Source organism: Hippocampus bargibanti, linkage group LG03 (assembly GCF_051943395.1).
Source record: "Hippocampus bargibanti isolate YZ-2025 linkage group LG03, ASM5194339v1, whole genome shotgun sequence".
Taxonomy (NCBI): Eukaryota; Metazoa; Chordata; class Actinopteri; order Syngnathiformes; family Syngnathidae; genus Hippocampus; species Hippocampus bargibanti.
In genome coordinates this window covers 13,633,844-13,652,564 of record NC_142736.1, presented here as the reverse complement: position 1 = coordinate 13,652,564, position 18,721 = coordinate 13,633,844, and the positions used below count along the sequence as shown (strand labels likewise).

At 45.0% G+C, this 18,721-nt stretch overlaps 1 protein-coding gene across 1 annotated transcript in view; it reads left to right on the top strand.

The window, feature by feature from the left end:
- The first annotated feature begins 3,382 nt into the window (after positions 1–3,382).
- coro2ba (coronin 2Ba) overlaps positions 3,383–18,721 on the top strand; it is a 34,700-nt gene continuing 19,361 nt past the window's right edge. The window contains exon 1 of the mRNA XM_088992074.1: positions 3,383–3,706. Within this exon, the coding sequence (XP_088848200.1) occupies positions 3,692–3,706 (15 nt within the window). The 5' untranslated portion in view covers positions 3,383–3,691. The remainder of the gene's footprint in view (positions 3,707–18,721) is intronic.

Sequence of the window (18,721 nt, the reverse complement as noted above, 5' to 3'; positions counted from 1 at the left end):
ACAAAATACATGAGCTGCTGGAAAGGCAGCCACTCTCGCGGCGCCGTCTTGAAGTCAAAAGAACAAAAAAAAAAACTAAATAACAAATAATTGTGAATTGTGAATTGTAAATATTTGTGATTGTATTTTATTTATTATAGTACCTTTGCTTGTCTGTGACTGTAAAGTATCCTTGAGAGCTTTGAAATGCACTTAAAATGTTATGTATTATTATTATTATTATTATTATTATTATTATTATTATTATTATTATTATTATTATTATTAGTATTATTATTATTATTATTAACTCATTCACTTCCATTCCCAAACTTATTCGGGAATTGAAAATATGACATGGAGTACCATTCCCAAATTTGTTCGGTTTTTTTTTTTTCTTGCGGGGATGCCGATAAAGCGCTGGTTAGACCTCTGGTCATATTTTTCCCTTCCACGAGGGGGCAGCATTTGCCTTTTGTACAGCCACCCCCACTTGCACCTCATATTGCTTCAGACCCTTATAAGTTGGGAAGTAACACTTTTTTTCTGATGAGAATCATGAAACACTGGACGTGATGTTATTCTGTCCATTTGTGCCAATGGATGGTCCTCGCGAACAAGGAATGGGATCCACCTCCCACCTATCCGGGCATACATGGTTGACATGACCACCTTGACCACTACAGCAGCTTGCACCAGGCGGCTTCTTGGAAAACTGCAGGAAAACATCAAATGGGCCCGGATGAAAATCAAGCCGAACAAGTCACGCAGCATCTCATTCGTCAAGGGACAGCTAAAAAATGTGAAGTTCTGCATTGGTGATGACCCAATACCAACGGTGTCTGAGGAACCGGTCAAAAGCCTGGGCAGGTGGTACAATGCAAGCCTCAGAGACAAAGATCAAGTGCAGCAACTAAAGTCTGGAAAACATCAACAAGACTCCACTGCGAGGAAAGCTCAAGCTCTGGTGTCTGCAGTTTGGACTTCTCCCTCGGGTAATGTGGCCACTCACAGTCTATGAGGTCCGACTCTCAACTGTGGAGAAGATGGAGCGAGCCATCACTAGATATGTGAAACGCTGGCTTGGTGTTCCACACTGTCTGTTCAACATCGGACTTTATGCCAAAGGGGTCCTTGAGCTTCCAATCACAAGCCTCACTGAAGAGTACAAGTGCGCTAAAGTGAGACTTCAGATGACCCTCACAGACTCCAGAGACTGGAAGATCAGTCAAGCTGCACCCCCCCCCCCCCTATCAACTGGACGGAAATGGACGCCATCCATTGCAGTGCAGCAGGCCACAGCAGCCCTAACATTGTGGGACACGTTCAGCTAGGAAGAGGGGGGTTTGGACTTACAAACAAACCTTCTTGGCATAAGGCTTCAACATCGGAAAGAAGGAAAATGGTGATTGCAGAGGTGCACCGCCAAGAGGAAGCTGAAATAACTGCACAGGCTGTCTCTTGCAAAGCAGGGACAATGGATGAGGTGGGAAGGCCTGGAGAAGAGAAAGCTCAGCTGGAGGGATCTCTGGAAAATGGAGGCAAGCAACATCAGCTTCATCATCAGAGCTATCAATGATGTGCTCCCATCTCCAAAAAACCTCCACCAATGGTATGGCGAAGATCCAACCTGTGACCTCTGTCAAACTCCAGGAACTCTCAAACACATCCTGACCGGTTGTAAGACCAGCCTCACACAAGGCCGCTACACCTGGAGGCACAACCAGGTCCTGAAGAGTTTGGCAGTTGTCCTTGAGAGCAAGAGGAATACCATCAACTCCTTGCCAATGAGAGCCACCACGTCCAGCACAGCACCATTGATTTTCATCCGAGAGGGACAGAAAAAGCCCAACCATCCTCTTGCCAAACCAGAAGTTGGACAGCTATCCAGGGCCCGCGATTGGGAGATGCGGGTTGACATTGGCCAGCAATTGGTTTTCCCAGCGGAGATTGCAGCCACCACCCTCAGACCAGACTTGGTGCTCTGGTCCCCTTCACTCAAGGCTGTCTACATCGCAGAACTCACAGTCCCGTAGGAAAACTCTGTTGAAGAGGCCTATGAGCGCAAGAAGCTGCGCTACACAGAACTCGCAGTGGATGCGCAACAGCAGGGACGGAAAGCTAAGGTATGTCCAATTTAAGTTGGATGCAGAGGGTTTGTGGATTCCTCCACCATCAGGCTGCTAAAAGACCTGGGTATCCACGGAGAGGCTCTGCGGCACACAGTTAGATCAGTCTCTGAAGCCGCAGAAAGAAGCAGCCAGTGGATCTGGATGAAGAGGAAGGACCCTTGTTGGGCTCATAGAACAGCAACCTAAGACACAACACCCCTCCCCCACCAGCTTCTCAACATCTGATTGGGCATGGGACACAAGCGCGGGCGTGATCAACCTGTCGCTGGCCACCATCGATGAGGGTGTCTAGTGATTAAAAGGCCGAAACACCCAATGATTCTTTGGCACACTACTGACGATGTGTCCTAAATTCACAACCTCCCATCCCTGAGGCACAGCTCCCACACCACTCTCAACATCAAGGCTAATCTCATGTGAGGGAATAATGTGATGGAAGAAGATAGTCTTAAGGTTTCATACGCTGTCCTAAAACTAAATTCTGTGGGTCCTGGAATTTCAGTAAAAAACCCTGGCACTGGAGTGGACACATTGTTGCACGTTTGGCAGTGAATGAGTTAACATGAAAAGGTATTTCCCAATACATGTTTTATGGCTTGGAATGATTGTAATTGGCCCATGAATTAAATTGGCCACTATTTGGAGATTCATTTGGGTTGGTGCATCCCAATGTAATGCAACACAAGCACAAATGTCTTTATAGTCAATGCTAGTAAACACCAGAATAGTTGTACGTTCATGGAGTCAGCTAGACTTGGATATTTTCTGTCATTTTGGGTACCAATTGTACCAATTTGAATCGCAAATGATATCTTGCAGCTGTTAAGAGAACAATAGAAGCCTGTAAAAATTAACTATCAAACACCTTTTTTTTTGCTTTGAAGCGTGAAGGTCACATAAAGGTAGTACATAGACAGCTCACAATAACTTTCATTTGTGTACAGACAACATCCAATCAGTCATGCAGGGCACACAGCAGTCTGCAGGGTGGCAAAGTGAGACACCCCCAGTGTCCAAAATTCCTCTTCCGGCCAATCATATTTTTGCACAGTCACTCACCCTGCACAGCTCAATAAGCTGTATGAGCCCACTTGTAAACATACAGTACAGTACTGCAATATTGAGTGAGAAAGCAGGCCAGGCAGATCGTGTGCATCATCCCAACATCCCAGTGTGTGTTGTTTCCTGTGGACATGTAATGAGGTAGGAGGAGAGGGGTGTGTCCTGCGGAATGCGGGGAAAGCGTTTCCCTCTGTTTGAAGCCAACAGCACTCAGAGCGCCAACCAGGACTTCACTGCAGCAGCAATCAGCCTCCGGTACTTAGTGGGCGAGACGCACAAACGCGTCTGTCCCCTCCTCTCTCTCTCTCTCTCTCTCTCTCTCTCTCTCTCTCTCTCTCTCTCTCTCTCTCTCTCTCTCTCTCAGCCCCCTGCACCCAGCCTCATGCCCCCCTCATCTCTCTGCAAACCAGCAACCAGAGCTGCCCTCCTTTCCTCCTCATCACTCTGCCACTCCTGCAGCATTGATTTCATCTCTGTTTGAACGGGACACTGGCCTGTCGCTCACTCACTGATTCTGCATGACTGTCACAAAGGTAAGAGGCGCCGTATTGCGTTGGGGTGACTCCTCTGACATTTTTGTTTTGAGATGGTGAGGATGGTCGCTTCTCTGTGCTGCGATTGATTCCATTCAAGTGCATAACGATGTGTAGCCAAGATGGTTACTGTTGAAATAGCAAAAACTGGGTGGCAGCTTCTAGTCTGCAATATGTGACTTTTACCACAACTTTTTATCCTCACAAACTGTTTTCCCTTTCAATTGTTCTAGATACATTTTCAAGTCTGCAAAGCACAGGTATTATTTATATGCAACGCAGAGCAACCTTATTTGTTTTGGATTGGATTGGATTTGAGTTTATTAGCAGTAAATTTCTCACAGTGGAGAAATTTACATTTAACAGCAGCAAAGTTATGAAAGGAATGCAAACATTCACATTTCTAATACTACACCACCCGAGGCTGATTTAATTGGGATTTAATTATAAATAGAATGAAACGCGTAATAACCGGAAGCCACAGGTGTGAATAGTTTTGCTCACAAAAGGTAATTTGGGTTTTCATGGAAAATTAACTCCCATACAAAATTTCTGTAATTAAAACCACTACGAATGCTTTTTGAAAAGTATTATACGCTTTTAGGCATTAACTGTTTCTTTGAGCTTCTAAATACATTTCATCGGGAGTTGTATATATTTTGAATTGAATGGCTGATTGAAATGCATGTGTGAACCGTTTTTTGGCCCTGCGGCTGAAGGTCACCCATCCACTCTGTGAAGCAATCCAAACAAGTTTGGGGTTCTAGTCTGAAGGTGAGAGCGAGGCAACACCCCTGGCAAGAAGGATTGAGACTTGCCCAAAACACGTTCATATCAACCATTATCAGGCTTCACTCGGGGCCCCCTGAAGCCTACATTCATCAACGTCAGCCATCTTGCTTGGCCCAAGGCCCAAGGCACATCCTCACATCGCCCACACTGTTGCACCATCTCTGGTCAACAAGTGTGCGTACAGTCATAAGTTGATCTGAGTGTTTACGTTGAGTCAAGATTGTGTTTTGTGCTTAGGACTGCAACAGCAGGTGGAATCCTCTTAATCAATTAACCAAGGGAGAGAAATCCAAGACAGGAAGACAGTTAAGGGGAATGAGCACACCTACACCCAGGAGGAGAATTAAGCTGAACCAAAATAGATGCCCTCATGGAGGCACAGGACATTGGCCTCATTTGCTCATTTTTCTGTCCCACGCCCACACGTTGTACAGAAATCTTCTTTCTTTCATTTAACATGGAATTAATTGTGTGTGTGTGTCTTTGGTTTATCTTTGACATGCACAGAGAAAGATACTTTCACACTACAAATTATTATCTTCCTGTGTGTGATTGTGTGGGATGTGTGAGAGCTGCTGCTGCGTAGGTTTTGCCACTATGACAACTGAAATAGGAAAAAGCCATGTGCTCCTTTCTTAGAACGAAGCATGTCAAAATATGACTCCTGAGAGGACACGCATTGTTCTCATCCATTTGGCAAAACAATCATGCAGTTGTCCAAAATTTAGAGGTGGAGAAAAAGGCCATGGCTGGGTATTGTTGTCAAAATGTTGATGAATTAGAGAAACGGGCAGAGATGAAAATTTTCTAGGCTCTGCCTGCCAACCACAGAGAAGTCACCTTGGTATAGGAAGCAGGACAAGTGCTACTGTGCTGACAGTGCTGGATGACACTCTGTCCCTGAGCAATATTGTAGACAGCCGTCTGGATGATTTTCCGTCATCATATCATATTTGAATACTAGAAGTTGGAACATCAAGATACAAGATGGCGCCCCCCTGTGTGGCTGCCTCCACAGCAGCTCTTTCCCTTTCTTGTCTACTTTTTCACTTCTTTACTTTTCCGTTTTTGTTTTGCCTGATCTCGCTCCATAAACCTACGGAGAGGAGATGGGCATCTTTTCTTTTGCTCATCGCCGTTATTTTTTACTTTTTCATCGCTCCTGTGAACGGGGAATCCACGCGCACGCGGAATCCCATTGTTTACAGTCGAGACCAGCTACTAGCGTGGCGGGCTAATAGCGGACTAGCGGCCGCCGCACCAGACATCCCCGATGAATTGAAGAGGAGGAAACGAGGATGTCGGGCCGGGAAAGATCGCCGCAAAAGAACGAGGAAATACCGACACGTTCTCCCGTCCGTCATCATGGGGAACGTGAGATCGCTCCCAAATAAAATGGACGAGCTGGCGGCGCTAACGCGACATCAGAGGGAGTACCGGGAAGCCAGCTTGCTACTCGTCACGGAGACATGGCTTTCGGCAATCACTCCGGACGCCCACGCAGAGTTGGAGGGCTTCCAACTCGTACGAGCGGACAGAAATGAAGGCAGCGGTAAGCAGAAAGGAGGGGGGATTGCTGTATTTGTGAATGACAAATGGTGCAATCCTGGGCACATCACGGTGAAGGAAAAACTTTGCACTCGGGACATCGAGCTGCTAGCCGTTAGCCTTCGGCCGCATTACCTGCCACAGGAATTCTCACACGTCATAGCCGTGACGACGTACATTCCCCCTACGGCAAATGGCGGCGCTGCCTCCGATGCCCTCATATCTGTTGTAAACAAGCTGCAAACCCAGTCCCCCAACGCCTTGTTTATCATCTCAGGGGACTTCAATCACATTTCCCTGAAATTCTCCCTCCCAACATTCACACAGTATGTAACTTGTGCCACCAGAGACAATAACATATTGGACCTATTTTATTCAAACGCCAAGGATGCATACAAACCCTCCCCCCTCCCCCCTCTCGGAAGAGCAGACCACAATATGGTTTATCTCAAGCCTGTGTACAAACCCCTTGTCCAGAGGCAACCAGCTGTGACCCGCACGATCAAAAGATGGTCCACAGAAGCTGAAGAAGCTCTGCGGGACTGTTTTGATTCAACCAGGTGGGAGCTCTTTACTGAGATTCATGGGGAAGACATTGACTCACTCACCAACACCATCACAGACTACATTAACTTTTGTGAACAAAACACCGTACCCACCAGGACTGTGCGGTGTTTTGCCAACAACAAACCATGGATTAATCCCGACATAAAAGTCCTCCTGAAGGAGAAGAAAAGGGCTTTTGTGTCGGGCAACAGAGAGGAACTGAAGGCCGTGCAGATCCAACTGAGGAGGAAGATCAGAGAGGGGAAGAAGGCCTACAGGATGAAAATGGAGGAGCCAGCAATGTCGCTGGTGTCTGGAAGGGCCTGAAAAACATCTCAGGCCACAAAAGCCCAGTGACATTGAACGAAAAAGACAAGGACTGGGCAGATGAACTCAACCGCTTTTTCAATCGGTTTGACAAGACGCCAGCCGCCCCCGGCCCACCGTCAACTTCACCTGTAGCTGCACCTGCACCAACTCTCACTGTGGCCTTACCCTCCCTGCCCCCTCTCACGACCAGCTTTCCACAACCAACATCTGCCCTCCCAACCGTTGCCACACCCTCAGCCGCCACTCTGCCTCCTGGTTCCTGCCTGTCTGTCACAACTGCGCAGGTGAGGAACCAACTGAGGAGGATGAAGGTGAGGAAGGCAGCAGGTCCGGATGACATCAGTTCCCGACTCCTCAAGACCTGCTCCGACCAGCTGTGTGACATTGTCCAGCACTTGTTCAACCTGAGCCTGAAGCTGGACAGAGTTCCACAGCTGTGGAAAACGTCATGCCTGGTCCCAGTGCCCAAGATTGCCAACCCCAAAGAGCTCAACAGCTACAGACCGGTGGCGCTGACGTCTCACCTGATGAAGACGCTGGAGAGACTCGTCCTCGCCCACCTGCGACCGCTGGCAAGCTCATCGCTGGACCCGCTGCAGTTTGCCTACCAGCCCAGCATCGGTGTGGAGGATGCCATCATCTACCTCCTCCATACGGCGTTGCTGCACCTGGAGAATGCTGGGAGCACGGTGAGGATCACATTCTTCGATTTCTCCAGTGCCTTCAACACCATCCAGCCCAGTCTACTGGGGGACAAGCTGCAGCATGCCGGAGTCGACCATCACCTCACATCCTGGATTACAGACTACCTCACAAACAGGCCACAGTACGTGAGGGTAAAGAACTGTGAGTCGGACAGGCTTCTCTGCAGCACCGGAGCGCCGCAGGGAACAGTCCTGGCTCCATTCCTCTTCACCCTCTACACCTCGGACTTCAACTACAACACCCCAACCTGCCACCTTCAGAAGTTCTCTGACGACTCAGCTATTGTCGGCCTCATTACAGAGGGAGACGATAGGGAGTACAGGGGACTGACAAAGGACTTTGTGGACTGGTGCCAGCAGAATCACCTCCAGATCAACACTGGCAAAACCAAGGAGCTGGTGGTGGATTTCTGCAGGAAACAATCGTCACCTGCACCATTGAACATCCAGGGTTCGGACATTGAGAGGGTGACCTCCTACAAGTACCTGGGTGTTACTCTCAACAATAAACTGGACTGGACAACAAACACGGATGCCCTAATCAAAAAGGGACAGAGTCGCCTGTTCCTCCTCAGGAAACTGAGGTCTTTTGGAGTTCAGGGGTCACTCCTAAAGACTTTCTATGACTCTGTGGTGGCATCAGCCATCCACTATGGCATTGTCTGCTGGTCAGGCAGCATCACCACCCGGGACAGAAAAAGACTGGAGCGCTTTGTCAAGCGGGCCCGTTCTGTCGTGGGCTGCTCGCTGGACTCTCTTGAGGAGGTGGGCAACAGACGGACGCTAGCTAAACTAAAAGCTATGACGGACAGCCCCTCCCACCCCCTCCTCCCCATCCTGACAGCTCTGGGTAGCTCCTTTAGCCAGAGACTATTACACCCGCGCTGCAAGAAGGAGAGGTACCGCCGCTCGTTCCTACCGACTGCTGTCAGGCTTCACAATTCCCAATGATCACATGTGAAAAAAAAAAAAAAAACTGGACACTTGTAAATATGGGTTGTTGCAATATATCTTAATGCATCTCTTGATTCTGCACTATGTACAGTCTTGTTTATAGAACGGTTTTTGCACATCTACATTTGCACAGTATACAGTTGACATTTTTATTTTGTTATGCTTAGAATATCTTGTTTTCTATCCTTTCACTCCCACCCCAACCCCATCCCTCTTCAATTGCTGCTGTGGACTGCAAATTTCCCCATTGCGGGACGAATAAAGGTATTCTGATTCTGATTCTGATTCTGATCACACAGGGTGGCGCTCATTTGCATTTACTATATGAAGAAATACTGTCACCAAAACCTAGTTTGAAGTTGCTTGAAAAAGACTGATGGTGAACGGTTAACTTGCTTGTTTTCAGGAAAATCTTGTCTTGCCTTTTTTCGTGGTTGAGGAAAGTGATGAATAAATCGAGGCAATTCTCATGTGATGATAGCAACCCATTATTCCGTTAGTTTGTACTGTTTTCTAAAATTGTCAGATAATGCTTATGGCAAGACGTGTACATTCATGGTCCAGAAAACAACGACTATACTCCCAAATATTTTCCACACAATAAAATATTGTAGAATACATTTGACTCTTAAAGTACTTGATACCAGCCTAAACTGCATACAAAGTGCTGCAAGGAGCAACTATCATAAGACTCAATTATATAGTCATAGAATCAGAATCAGAATCAGAATACCTTTATTCGTTCCACAATGGGGAAATTTGCAGACCACAGCAGCAATTGAAAAGGGATGGAGTTGGGGTGGGGTGAAAGGATAGAAAACAAGATATTCTAAGCATAACAAAATAAAAATGTCAACTGTATACTGTGCAAATGTAAATGTGCAAAACCGTTCCATAAGAAAAAAAAAACTGTACATAGTGCAGAATCAAGAAATGCATTTTGATATATTGCAACAACCTATATTTACAAGTGTCCGTTTTTTTTTTTTTTCCCCTCACATGTGATCATTGAGAATTGTGAAGCCTGACAGCAGTCGGTAGGAACGAGCGGCGGTACCTCTCCTTCTTGCAACGCGGGTGTAATCGTCTCTGGCCAAAGGAGCTACCCAGTGCTGTCAGGGTGGGCAGGAGGGGGTGGGAGGGGCTGTCCATCATAGCTTTTAGTTTAGCTAGCGTCCGTCTGTTGCCCACCTCCTCCAGAGAGTCCAGCGAGCAGCCTACGACAGAACTGGCCCGCTTGACAAGGCGCTCCAGTCTTTTTCTGTCCCGGGTGGTGATGCTGCCTGACCAGCAGACAATGCCATAGTGGATGGCTGATGCCACTACAGAGTCATAGAAAGTCTTTAGGAGTGACCCCTGAACTTCAAAAGACCTCAGTTTCCTGAGTAGGAAGAGGCGACTCTGTCCCTTTTTGATTAGGGCATCCGTGTTTGTTGTCCAGTCCAGTTTATTGTTTAGAGTAACACCCAGGTACTTGTAGGAGGTCACCCTCTCAATGTCCGAACCCTGGATGTTCAATGGTGCAGGTGAGGATTGTTTCCTGCAGAAGTCCACCATCAGCTCCTTGGTTTTCCCGGTGTTGATCTGGAGGTGATTCTGCTGGCACCAGTCCACAAAGTCCTTTGTCAGTCCCATGTACTCCCTATCGTCTCCCTCTGTAATGAGGCCGACAATAGCTGAGTCGTCAGAGAACTTCTGAAGGTGGCAGGTTGGGGTGTTGTAGTTGAAGTCCGAGGTGTAGAGGGTGAAGAGGAATGGAGCCAGGACTGTTCCCTGCGGCGCTCCGGTGCTGTAGAGAAGCCTGTCCGACTCACAGTTCTTTACCCTCGCGTACTGTGGCCTGTTTGTGAGGTAATCTGTAATCCAGGATGTGAGGTGATGGTCGACTCCGGCATGCCACAACTTGTCCCCCCGTATATTTGGCTGGATGGTGTTGAAGGCACTGGAGAAATCGAACAATGTGATCCTCACCGTGCTCCCAGCATTCTCCAGGTGCAGCAACGCCGTATGGAGGAGGTTGATGATGGCATCCTCCACACCGATGCTGGGCTGGTAGGCAAACTGTAGCGGGTCCAGTGATGAGCTTGCCAGCGGTCGCAGGTGGGCGAGGACGAGTCTCTCCAGCGTCTTCATCAGGTGAGACGTCAGCGCCAACGTTCTGTAGCTGTTGAGCTCCTTTGGGTTGGCAATCTTGGGCACTGGGACCAGGCATGACGTTTTCCAGCTGTGGAACTCGACCCAGCTTCAGGCTCAGGTTGAACAAGTGCTGGACAATGTCACACAGCTGGTCGGAGCAGGTCTTGAGGAGTCCTCACCTGCATCCTCCTCAGTTGGTTCCTCACCTGCGCAGTTGTGACAGACAGGCAGGAACCAGGAGGCAGAGTGGCGGCTGTGGGTGTGGCAATGGTTGGGAGGGCAGTTGTTGGTTGCGGAAAGCTGGTCGTGAGAGAGGGCAGGGAGGGTAAGGCCACAGTGAGAGTTGGTGCAGGTGCAGCCACAGGTGAATTTGACGGTGGGCCGGGGGCGGCTGGCGTCTTGTCAAACCGATTGAAAAAGCGGTTGAGTTCATCTGCCCAGTCCTTGTCTTTTTCGTTCAATGTCACTGGGCTTTTGTGGCCATTGCTTTGTCTGGTCTCTCATCGAGGTTGCCTGTGCCCAAAGTCACTCTGCCAGGGGCATTAAGCTCCAGACAACTATTTATTTCTTCCAAAACATTTGAACAATGTATTAATTCATATGTGTTGCTTATTTTGAAGATATGAAGAATAGTCCAGTCAAACAAACAGAAGTCAAAATGACTCGTTTTAGTGGTAACATTGGAAGTGCCATGAAAATAGGTCATTGCTTTTTTAATTCCTTGCCCTTTGACTTCAAACAAGGCCTTTGGTTGAGTCGTCCGCATGTGAGACACTCAGGAATTAAGCTCTTTAACCTTGTAAGACTGATGCTTTGGTCCACTTTCTTTTGGCCTGGATCTGGAGCCAGTGCATTGCACCCAAAAATGTTTGTTTGTTATTTGTATTTGATAATAACATTTAAGTTATAGACATACTAAAGAGGTATACTCAAAATGATTCATTAATTCATTCATTTTCCGTTCCACTTAAATCTCATTACGGTCATGGGGGTGCTGGAGCCTGTCCCAGCCGTCATCTGGCAGTAGGCAGGCGACACCCTGAACCAGTTGCCAGCCAATAGCAGTTCCAAATGATCAGCAAACAAAATGGAAATAAGTCACACGCTGACTATTTCTATATCACTTTTGTTGATTTGGGGGTAAAATAGGCAGCGTTTATGTCTATATAGACATAAAGAGACAGAACAAACAGAAGTATGCTGATTTTCAACTACCGGTGATAACTTTTGCAATTTCCTTTTGTTCTCCATAATATGATATTTCGCTGCCTCCCAATGCATATAGCCTGTGGTGCCATGATGTCATGAGTTTCAGAGTTTTGTTCATGTGCATGTGTGTTAGTGTGTCTTTTTGTGTGTTTATGTTAGTGTGTGTGTGTGTGTGTGTGTGTGTGTGTGTGTGTGTGTGTGTGTGTGTGTGTGTGTGTGCGCGTGTGTGGTGGGGGGGGGTGCGTGCGTGTGTGTGTGTGTGTGTGTGTGTGTGTGTGTGTGTGTGTGTGTGTGTGTGTGTGTGCGTGCGTGCGTGCGTGTGTGTGTGTGTGTGTGTGTGTGTGCGTGCGTGTGTGTGTGTGTGTGTGTGTGTGTGTGTGTGTGTGTGTGTGTGCGTGACAGAGCCTGAGTAAGACAGAGATAGAGAGAGGGGGGAGCACAGCTGTGTTGGTTGGCAAATAAAAATGTGTTAGTTTCTACTGGTGAAGTGCATTGGCGATCCTGTGATCCCAGCAAAACATGTATGCCCTAAATCAATGCAGGTGTGAATAGACATCTTCAAGGCTTCTAAATAAAGCCCCCTGGAGCTTGCATCCATCTACTATCTTACATAAGCTAGAAGTGGGAAGTTAGGGACCCCATCAGATGTTCTCACATTCCTTCAGAAAGAAGCCCTTATCGTTTCAAAACAAAGCCTCTCTTTCGTGTTGGTTGTTGCACCCCGTTATCCTCATGTACGTTTTTTACATGGAAAGGCTTTATGACCACAGCAATACTTTTTGTTTAAGTTCAGAAGTGTTTCCAGATGTCTGTCTGGCTGCAGTCTGTCTGCAAGTCTCGTATGAGACAATTTGGGTGTAAAAGGAATAAACAGGCTGATTTGTGCCTTATGTCCAAACCAATTTCCGTTCATTAAGCATTTTTTCAGAAGTGCCATCAAGATTCATGGTCAGCTACTGGCACGAAACGTTGCAAACAACCAACTCAAAGCCATGAATTGTACATGAAGTCCTAAAATGGTCCTGTTGTTTTGTGGCACTACAGAGAAAGCACTGTGTTATGAGTGAGCGAATTATGGGATACAGACACAAGAATTTGAAAATCAGAGGAACATGACAGACAGTAAGGAGAGTAAGGCTTCAGTGTTTCCGTATTTAGTATTTCAAGCTAGCTAAAACTGCTTGTATGAGACGATTGTCTGTTGAATGCAATCGTCTTTCAAAACCAAACCAGTCATCTGATCATTGTAGGTCTTCTTGATACATGAGCCCCTTGTAGCCTGTTTTTCCAACAATCCCCAAAATAAAACAAAACAAAAAAACATATTGTGTGTAATAGCTTTCAAGTAGACGATATGTTAAGTTGAGAATGTTTGGTAGGACACGCTCGGAACATCTCACCAGGAACGTAGCCACGGGCCATCCCAACCAGATGCCTCAGCCACTTTTTTCATCATGGGGGAGCAGCTTCTTGAATCTGTGTCCCTCTCAAAAGGAGAGATTGGACACCCTGCAGAAGAAGAAACTCAGTTTGGTTGATTGCATCTGGGATCTAATTCTCGGTCACAAACATAGGCAAGGGTAGGGACCTAGATCAGCTGGTAAATTGACAGCTATGCTTTTCAGCTCAGGTCCTCGACATATCGATATACATACTGTATATATAGAGTCCGCAGATGCTTCACTGATCTCCTTCTTAATCTCCCGCTCCATCTACTTCCCCCATGACAACTGAACTGTGGAAGATTTCATTCCAGCCCTGAAACCAACGAATGCAGGAAAAAGGTTCCATGGTATTACATTTTTTTTAAAAATTCTGATTCTGATGTATTGGGAATGCATCAACTGGCAGTGGAGCAATACTGATCCTCTTTTTTTGAGTTCTCTATTGATCCTTCACTACTCTATGTTGAAACCCTAACCTGAGATTTGGACAACAATACCATTTATATTTTTGTATCCATATTAATTAATATGAAAATTCCACGAGAAACTCTTAATGTTCTTTCCTCAGGGTACCTTGTCTGTCATTACTAAATACAGTCTGATTTAGGCGCCTGGTTAATTGACGGGTTTACTCACAGTTACACACTGGCACTCACAATCTCAAGCTAAATCAGTGACCTAGCAAAACTTCCTTTCTTGGAATGTGAAAAAGATGACCAATGTAACAGATTAAAATATTAAATCCAGAATTTGTCTGAAAAGAGCAAATAACGAAAACACATAGGGGAGATTCATAGAGAAAGGAAGTGAGGCAAAGGAATAGACTAAAAGTGTGACACAAAAGAGGCTCAGATAGTAAATAGCTGTGAAAAAGCTACAGAAAAAGCTATTCGTATTGGAAAACATTCACTTCTCATTAGCTCACTGCCAGTCAGAAAATATCTCATCCGCTCATGTGGTGGGACTACAGAACCAACATTTCAAATCTCTATGAAAGGGCTGATTAGCATTTCCATGTGAGATGGGGAAGCTCTCCAATTCGTTTGTGTCTGCATATACAATATCATTCAATCACATGGTGACAGTATTCACATTAGGACGGCAACATATTTTTCTTTGAATGACTAGAACTAATTGTGAAAAAGCTCTCAATAGAATGGGTTGTTATATTATTTTGCATTTCTAGCGGTGTGTGTGACTATTGACTGGCACAGTGAAATGAGACTAAATCACCAGAGGATGCTGAGAGACATCAGCTCGAATTCAGTTCAAACCCAAACACAGGTTCCCAAGAAAGCCATAGATGAATAAAGCAAATCAAATCAAAAAACCTTTGGAGACACCAATGTCTCTGATCATCCATTGGTGGTCCCAAATGATTTGTTTTCAATTTAACTTAAATCTAGAAAACAGATGAAATCCAAATATTTTCTTGATAGTACCATAAAATTGGACAATAAGACAAAGGCCCGCTAACATACATACATGACATAATTTTATCCCACCCCACACGTTCATGCATGAGACTGTCAATGACAATACTGCACACTTTGCTGTGTTGTCATTTTGCATATGCTTCTTCAACATCAACTTGTATTTGCCTTATGTTCTCAACTTCTCATAACCACTGCTTTTTCTCAACGCATCGTTTGGTTATTGGCCATGAGTTCCTTTTTGTTTTGTTTTAGTGCATCAAGATTTAAAATGAAATATACAAAACATCCTAACATACGTTTTGGTCTGAGCTGCCAGCACCGGGGAATTGAGTGAACATTTGTGAGTGTGGGTACAAAGAGAGCACATCAATGGTGAATGATCCACCGTCCACAGAAAGGCAGCCAGAGAAACATGCACGTGTGTGCACACACGCGCGCGCACACACACACACACACACACACACACACACACACACACACACACACACACACACACACACACACACACACACACACACACACACACACACACACACACAATTAAGTTCACTCAGGTCAAACTCAGCTCTGTATTATGCCTATGTGCTCTGATAGCAGCGTAAATATAGATATTACTTTCTAAGCAGCTCATAGTACATTTTTTTACTTTGTTCTGCATCTTTTTTCCGTTTGTGTGATTATTGTCAACACAGAAGTATCACACAAATCTAATGATTTGTTTTATAAAAGCTTAGTCGTGGTGCAAACTGCACAACTGTGTCAGCTTTAAATCACAGTTTCAGCATCATGTCATCAGTTTGGTGGATGAGTTTTGTCTCAGCAGAACCTCAAAAGAAACGTCTGTTTGAGGTTAATGGGTAGTTTATTAAATCACGACCAGAAGTCACTGAATATAAGGCAATACTTTTGCATTTCTGACAGACAATGATCATAGATAAAACAAAAGCTTTAAAGGCAGCCATGTGAGAATTTTCCTGTAGAGTGTAGATATCGGGTGAGAACTTTGCGAAGACATGCCAAGATAGTGAAACAACATCCAGAACAGTATAAGATGTATCGATGAAAAGGTTTCTTCAGCCGTCACCTGTACTTCTTTGAAGGTGTCGGACGTTTCGCTTCTTATCCAAGATGCTTCGTCAGCGAACTAAAGTCTAGCTGGTAGTTTCGGCCCTACATACGAACGAACGATCCAAATTGAACCTCACACCACCATGGCGGTTAAGTGAAGGATTTTGCTGTTTGATGAAAATAGTTTCTTTTACTCCCCTTTCAAACCATCTATTTTCTTTCGCTAAGATTTTAACCAAGTATTTTTTTGAGAATTCTCAAAAAAAAAGACTTTATCAACAATGCAGGGATAATACCATTGGGCCTCAATCTGCAGTACATATGCACCTAAAAGCTAGCAACCACTCATTTGACGAATGAGATCGTTCGTACAACAGACTTATTAGGCAACATAGGCTTAGTCATGCTGATGAGGTGATACAAGGGCAAATGGGGCAATCAGGTGAGTCGTCAGTCAGGACAATAGAAGTAATTAGTGGAGCCGCAGGGAGTAGTCCTCTGCTCCAATCGTAGCACCGCCACTTCTGGACAGTAGGGCTATATATAGGGCCAAAACTACCAGCTAGACTTTAGTTCGCTGAAGAAGAATCTTGAATAAGAAATGAAACGTCCGACACCTTCAAAGCAGTACAGAAGAAACCTTTTCATCGATGGACCACTCCTGCACGACGGAGAGCTTACACAGATAGATAAAATGTATGTATGCGTTATTCACGCATTGGAGTATTTATTGTCGAATTATCGCGATAATTCATGTCTAACACATTACCACCCAAAAGGGAATACTAAACATTGCCACTAATGAGACACATGTGTAATAAAATAGCCAATTAAATATTTTTCCAAAGGATAAAGAGGCTATTGGGATTACAGGCTTACTGTTCTGTCGTCCAGTTAACAGGCTGAATGAGTTAGCTTTCAATAGATATAGCAGCTATCCAACTGTGCGTAAAGTCAAGCACTTTCCTACCATGGGTGGTGTGCACCAATGGTCCTCAACAATCGATCCAGGTGCCACTTTAGACCAGGCCACACAAATTAAAGAATAAACAACTGACAGTACATCCACTGTATTCATTATCTGAGGTTGACAAATATATTTTTTCAATAGTGACCAGCTGTTTTCCGGTCCATCAGTCTAAAATGGATTCTCAAAGCAGAAAGAGGGGACCCGGAGAAAACCCACACGGGCCTGGGGAGAACATGCAAACTCCACACAGGGAGGCCAGACTGGGTCTTGAACTCACAACCTCTGCGCTGTGAAGCCAGCGTACTAAACGCTCGACTACCGGGCTGCCAATCTAAACATTATTTTAGGAAAAGAGCTGCAACAGATTCATTCAGAGGTCTACTTTTGTGACCCAAATAAATCCTGTGCGTTGGGTGGCATTGCTATTGAGATGGTTAGAGCTGACTTCAACCAATGTCCCTGTAAATTAAAGGGGCTTCACTCGATTAATTATGCACTAGCATCCCGAAATGGCAGAATTAATCTGAATCTTCTGCCAAACGCACTCTCTCACTGCCATTGTTTTGGGGCTAAAACAAGCAGCAAGGCTTTATGACACATTTCAAACACATTCTCAAAAGTCATCATGGAATGTTTTGTTTTATTGTTTGTTTTACAACATCTGGTCAATACCTGGGGCTCTTGTGGTTATTCTTTTTCAAGACATATTTCAACGCCAGTAAAAAGAATGCAAAAAAGTGAGGTTTGGAATCAACCTCACAACTGGCCACTCTTATAACATGAGTTACAATCCATCCTGATTCTTGTCTAATTAAAGGGGCTTCACTCTACTTATGCACTAGCATCCCGAAATGGCAGAATTAACCTGAATCTTCTGGCAAACGCACTCTCGCAATTTGATAGCTGGAAGAAATGTGTTAATAGAGAGGAGTGAGATTTAGTCACCCGAAAACAGACGACTTCTTGATGATTCCTCAAATATATTTAAAAACATTAAAACATGAATATTAAGTAATATGGGGTTTTGAAAGTAATTTTGTGGGCAGGTATTAGTTTGCTCTGCAAGAATTCCACTATTTAGCCTGTGACAGGACCTATAGATGTTTTACAAAGGTCACAGCAATCCAATCATTTTACACGGGATTTTTATAAGCACCACAAAATATGAAGCCCTCTTTGGGGAAGAAATGTGACGAGATCCCAGGAGCAAGGGACATAAATCATTAGGATTAACGCAAATGTCCTTGCACTATAATGAAGGCGCAGAAGACTTGTATCCATGCACATAACATAATTTTATGTAATCCCATAATTTTATGTAATCCCTCAGGGGTCCATTTAGATGGAAGATCCTGGTTCAAATCAGAAATGAGTGAATTTGTATCTGCGCATGTGATATTTTAAAGGAAAGGGCGACACAAATGCCACATTACCATTTTAAATTGTTAAATATTGTAGGTTAATTGTGTGAAAGATGCAAAAACAAGAACATGTAATACAGAATAATAATATCCATTATAAATAATTATGTATATATTTGAGAAAGCATTTTTCGGCAAATGAAAAGTGCTTTCCCCAGTTCAGCATGTGCCATGCCTGCAGACCAGTCACAATCAATTTTCATTCTGTTGGCTCCGAACTCTGCCATGATTTTGTTGGATGGTTGACAAAATCGTCGACTTTGCCGATTTGTAATCTCAGCTGAGTTTATTCTGGGAGACTCCCTTTCGAAAGTGACAGACAATTTCAGCCTGGACAGACAGCGAGAGAGTCATGGTTTCAGACCATGTGCTCAAGACAGCAGTGGGAAGTACTCTGCTGAGTCGAATAGTAACATTGATATGCAAGCCTATAAAGGTTACTCTGCTGATGCTGCA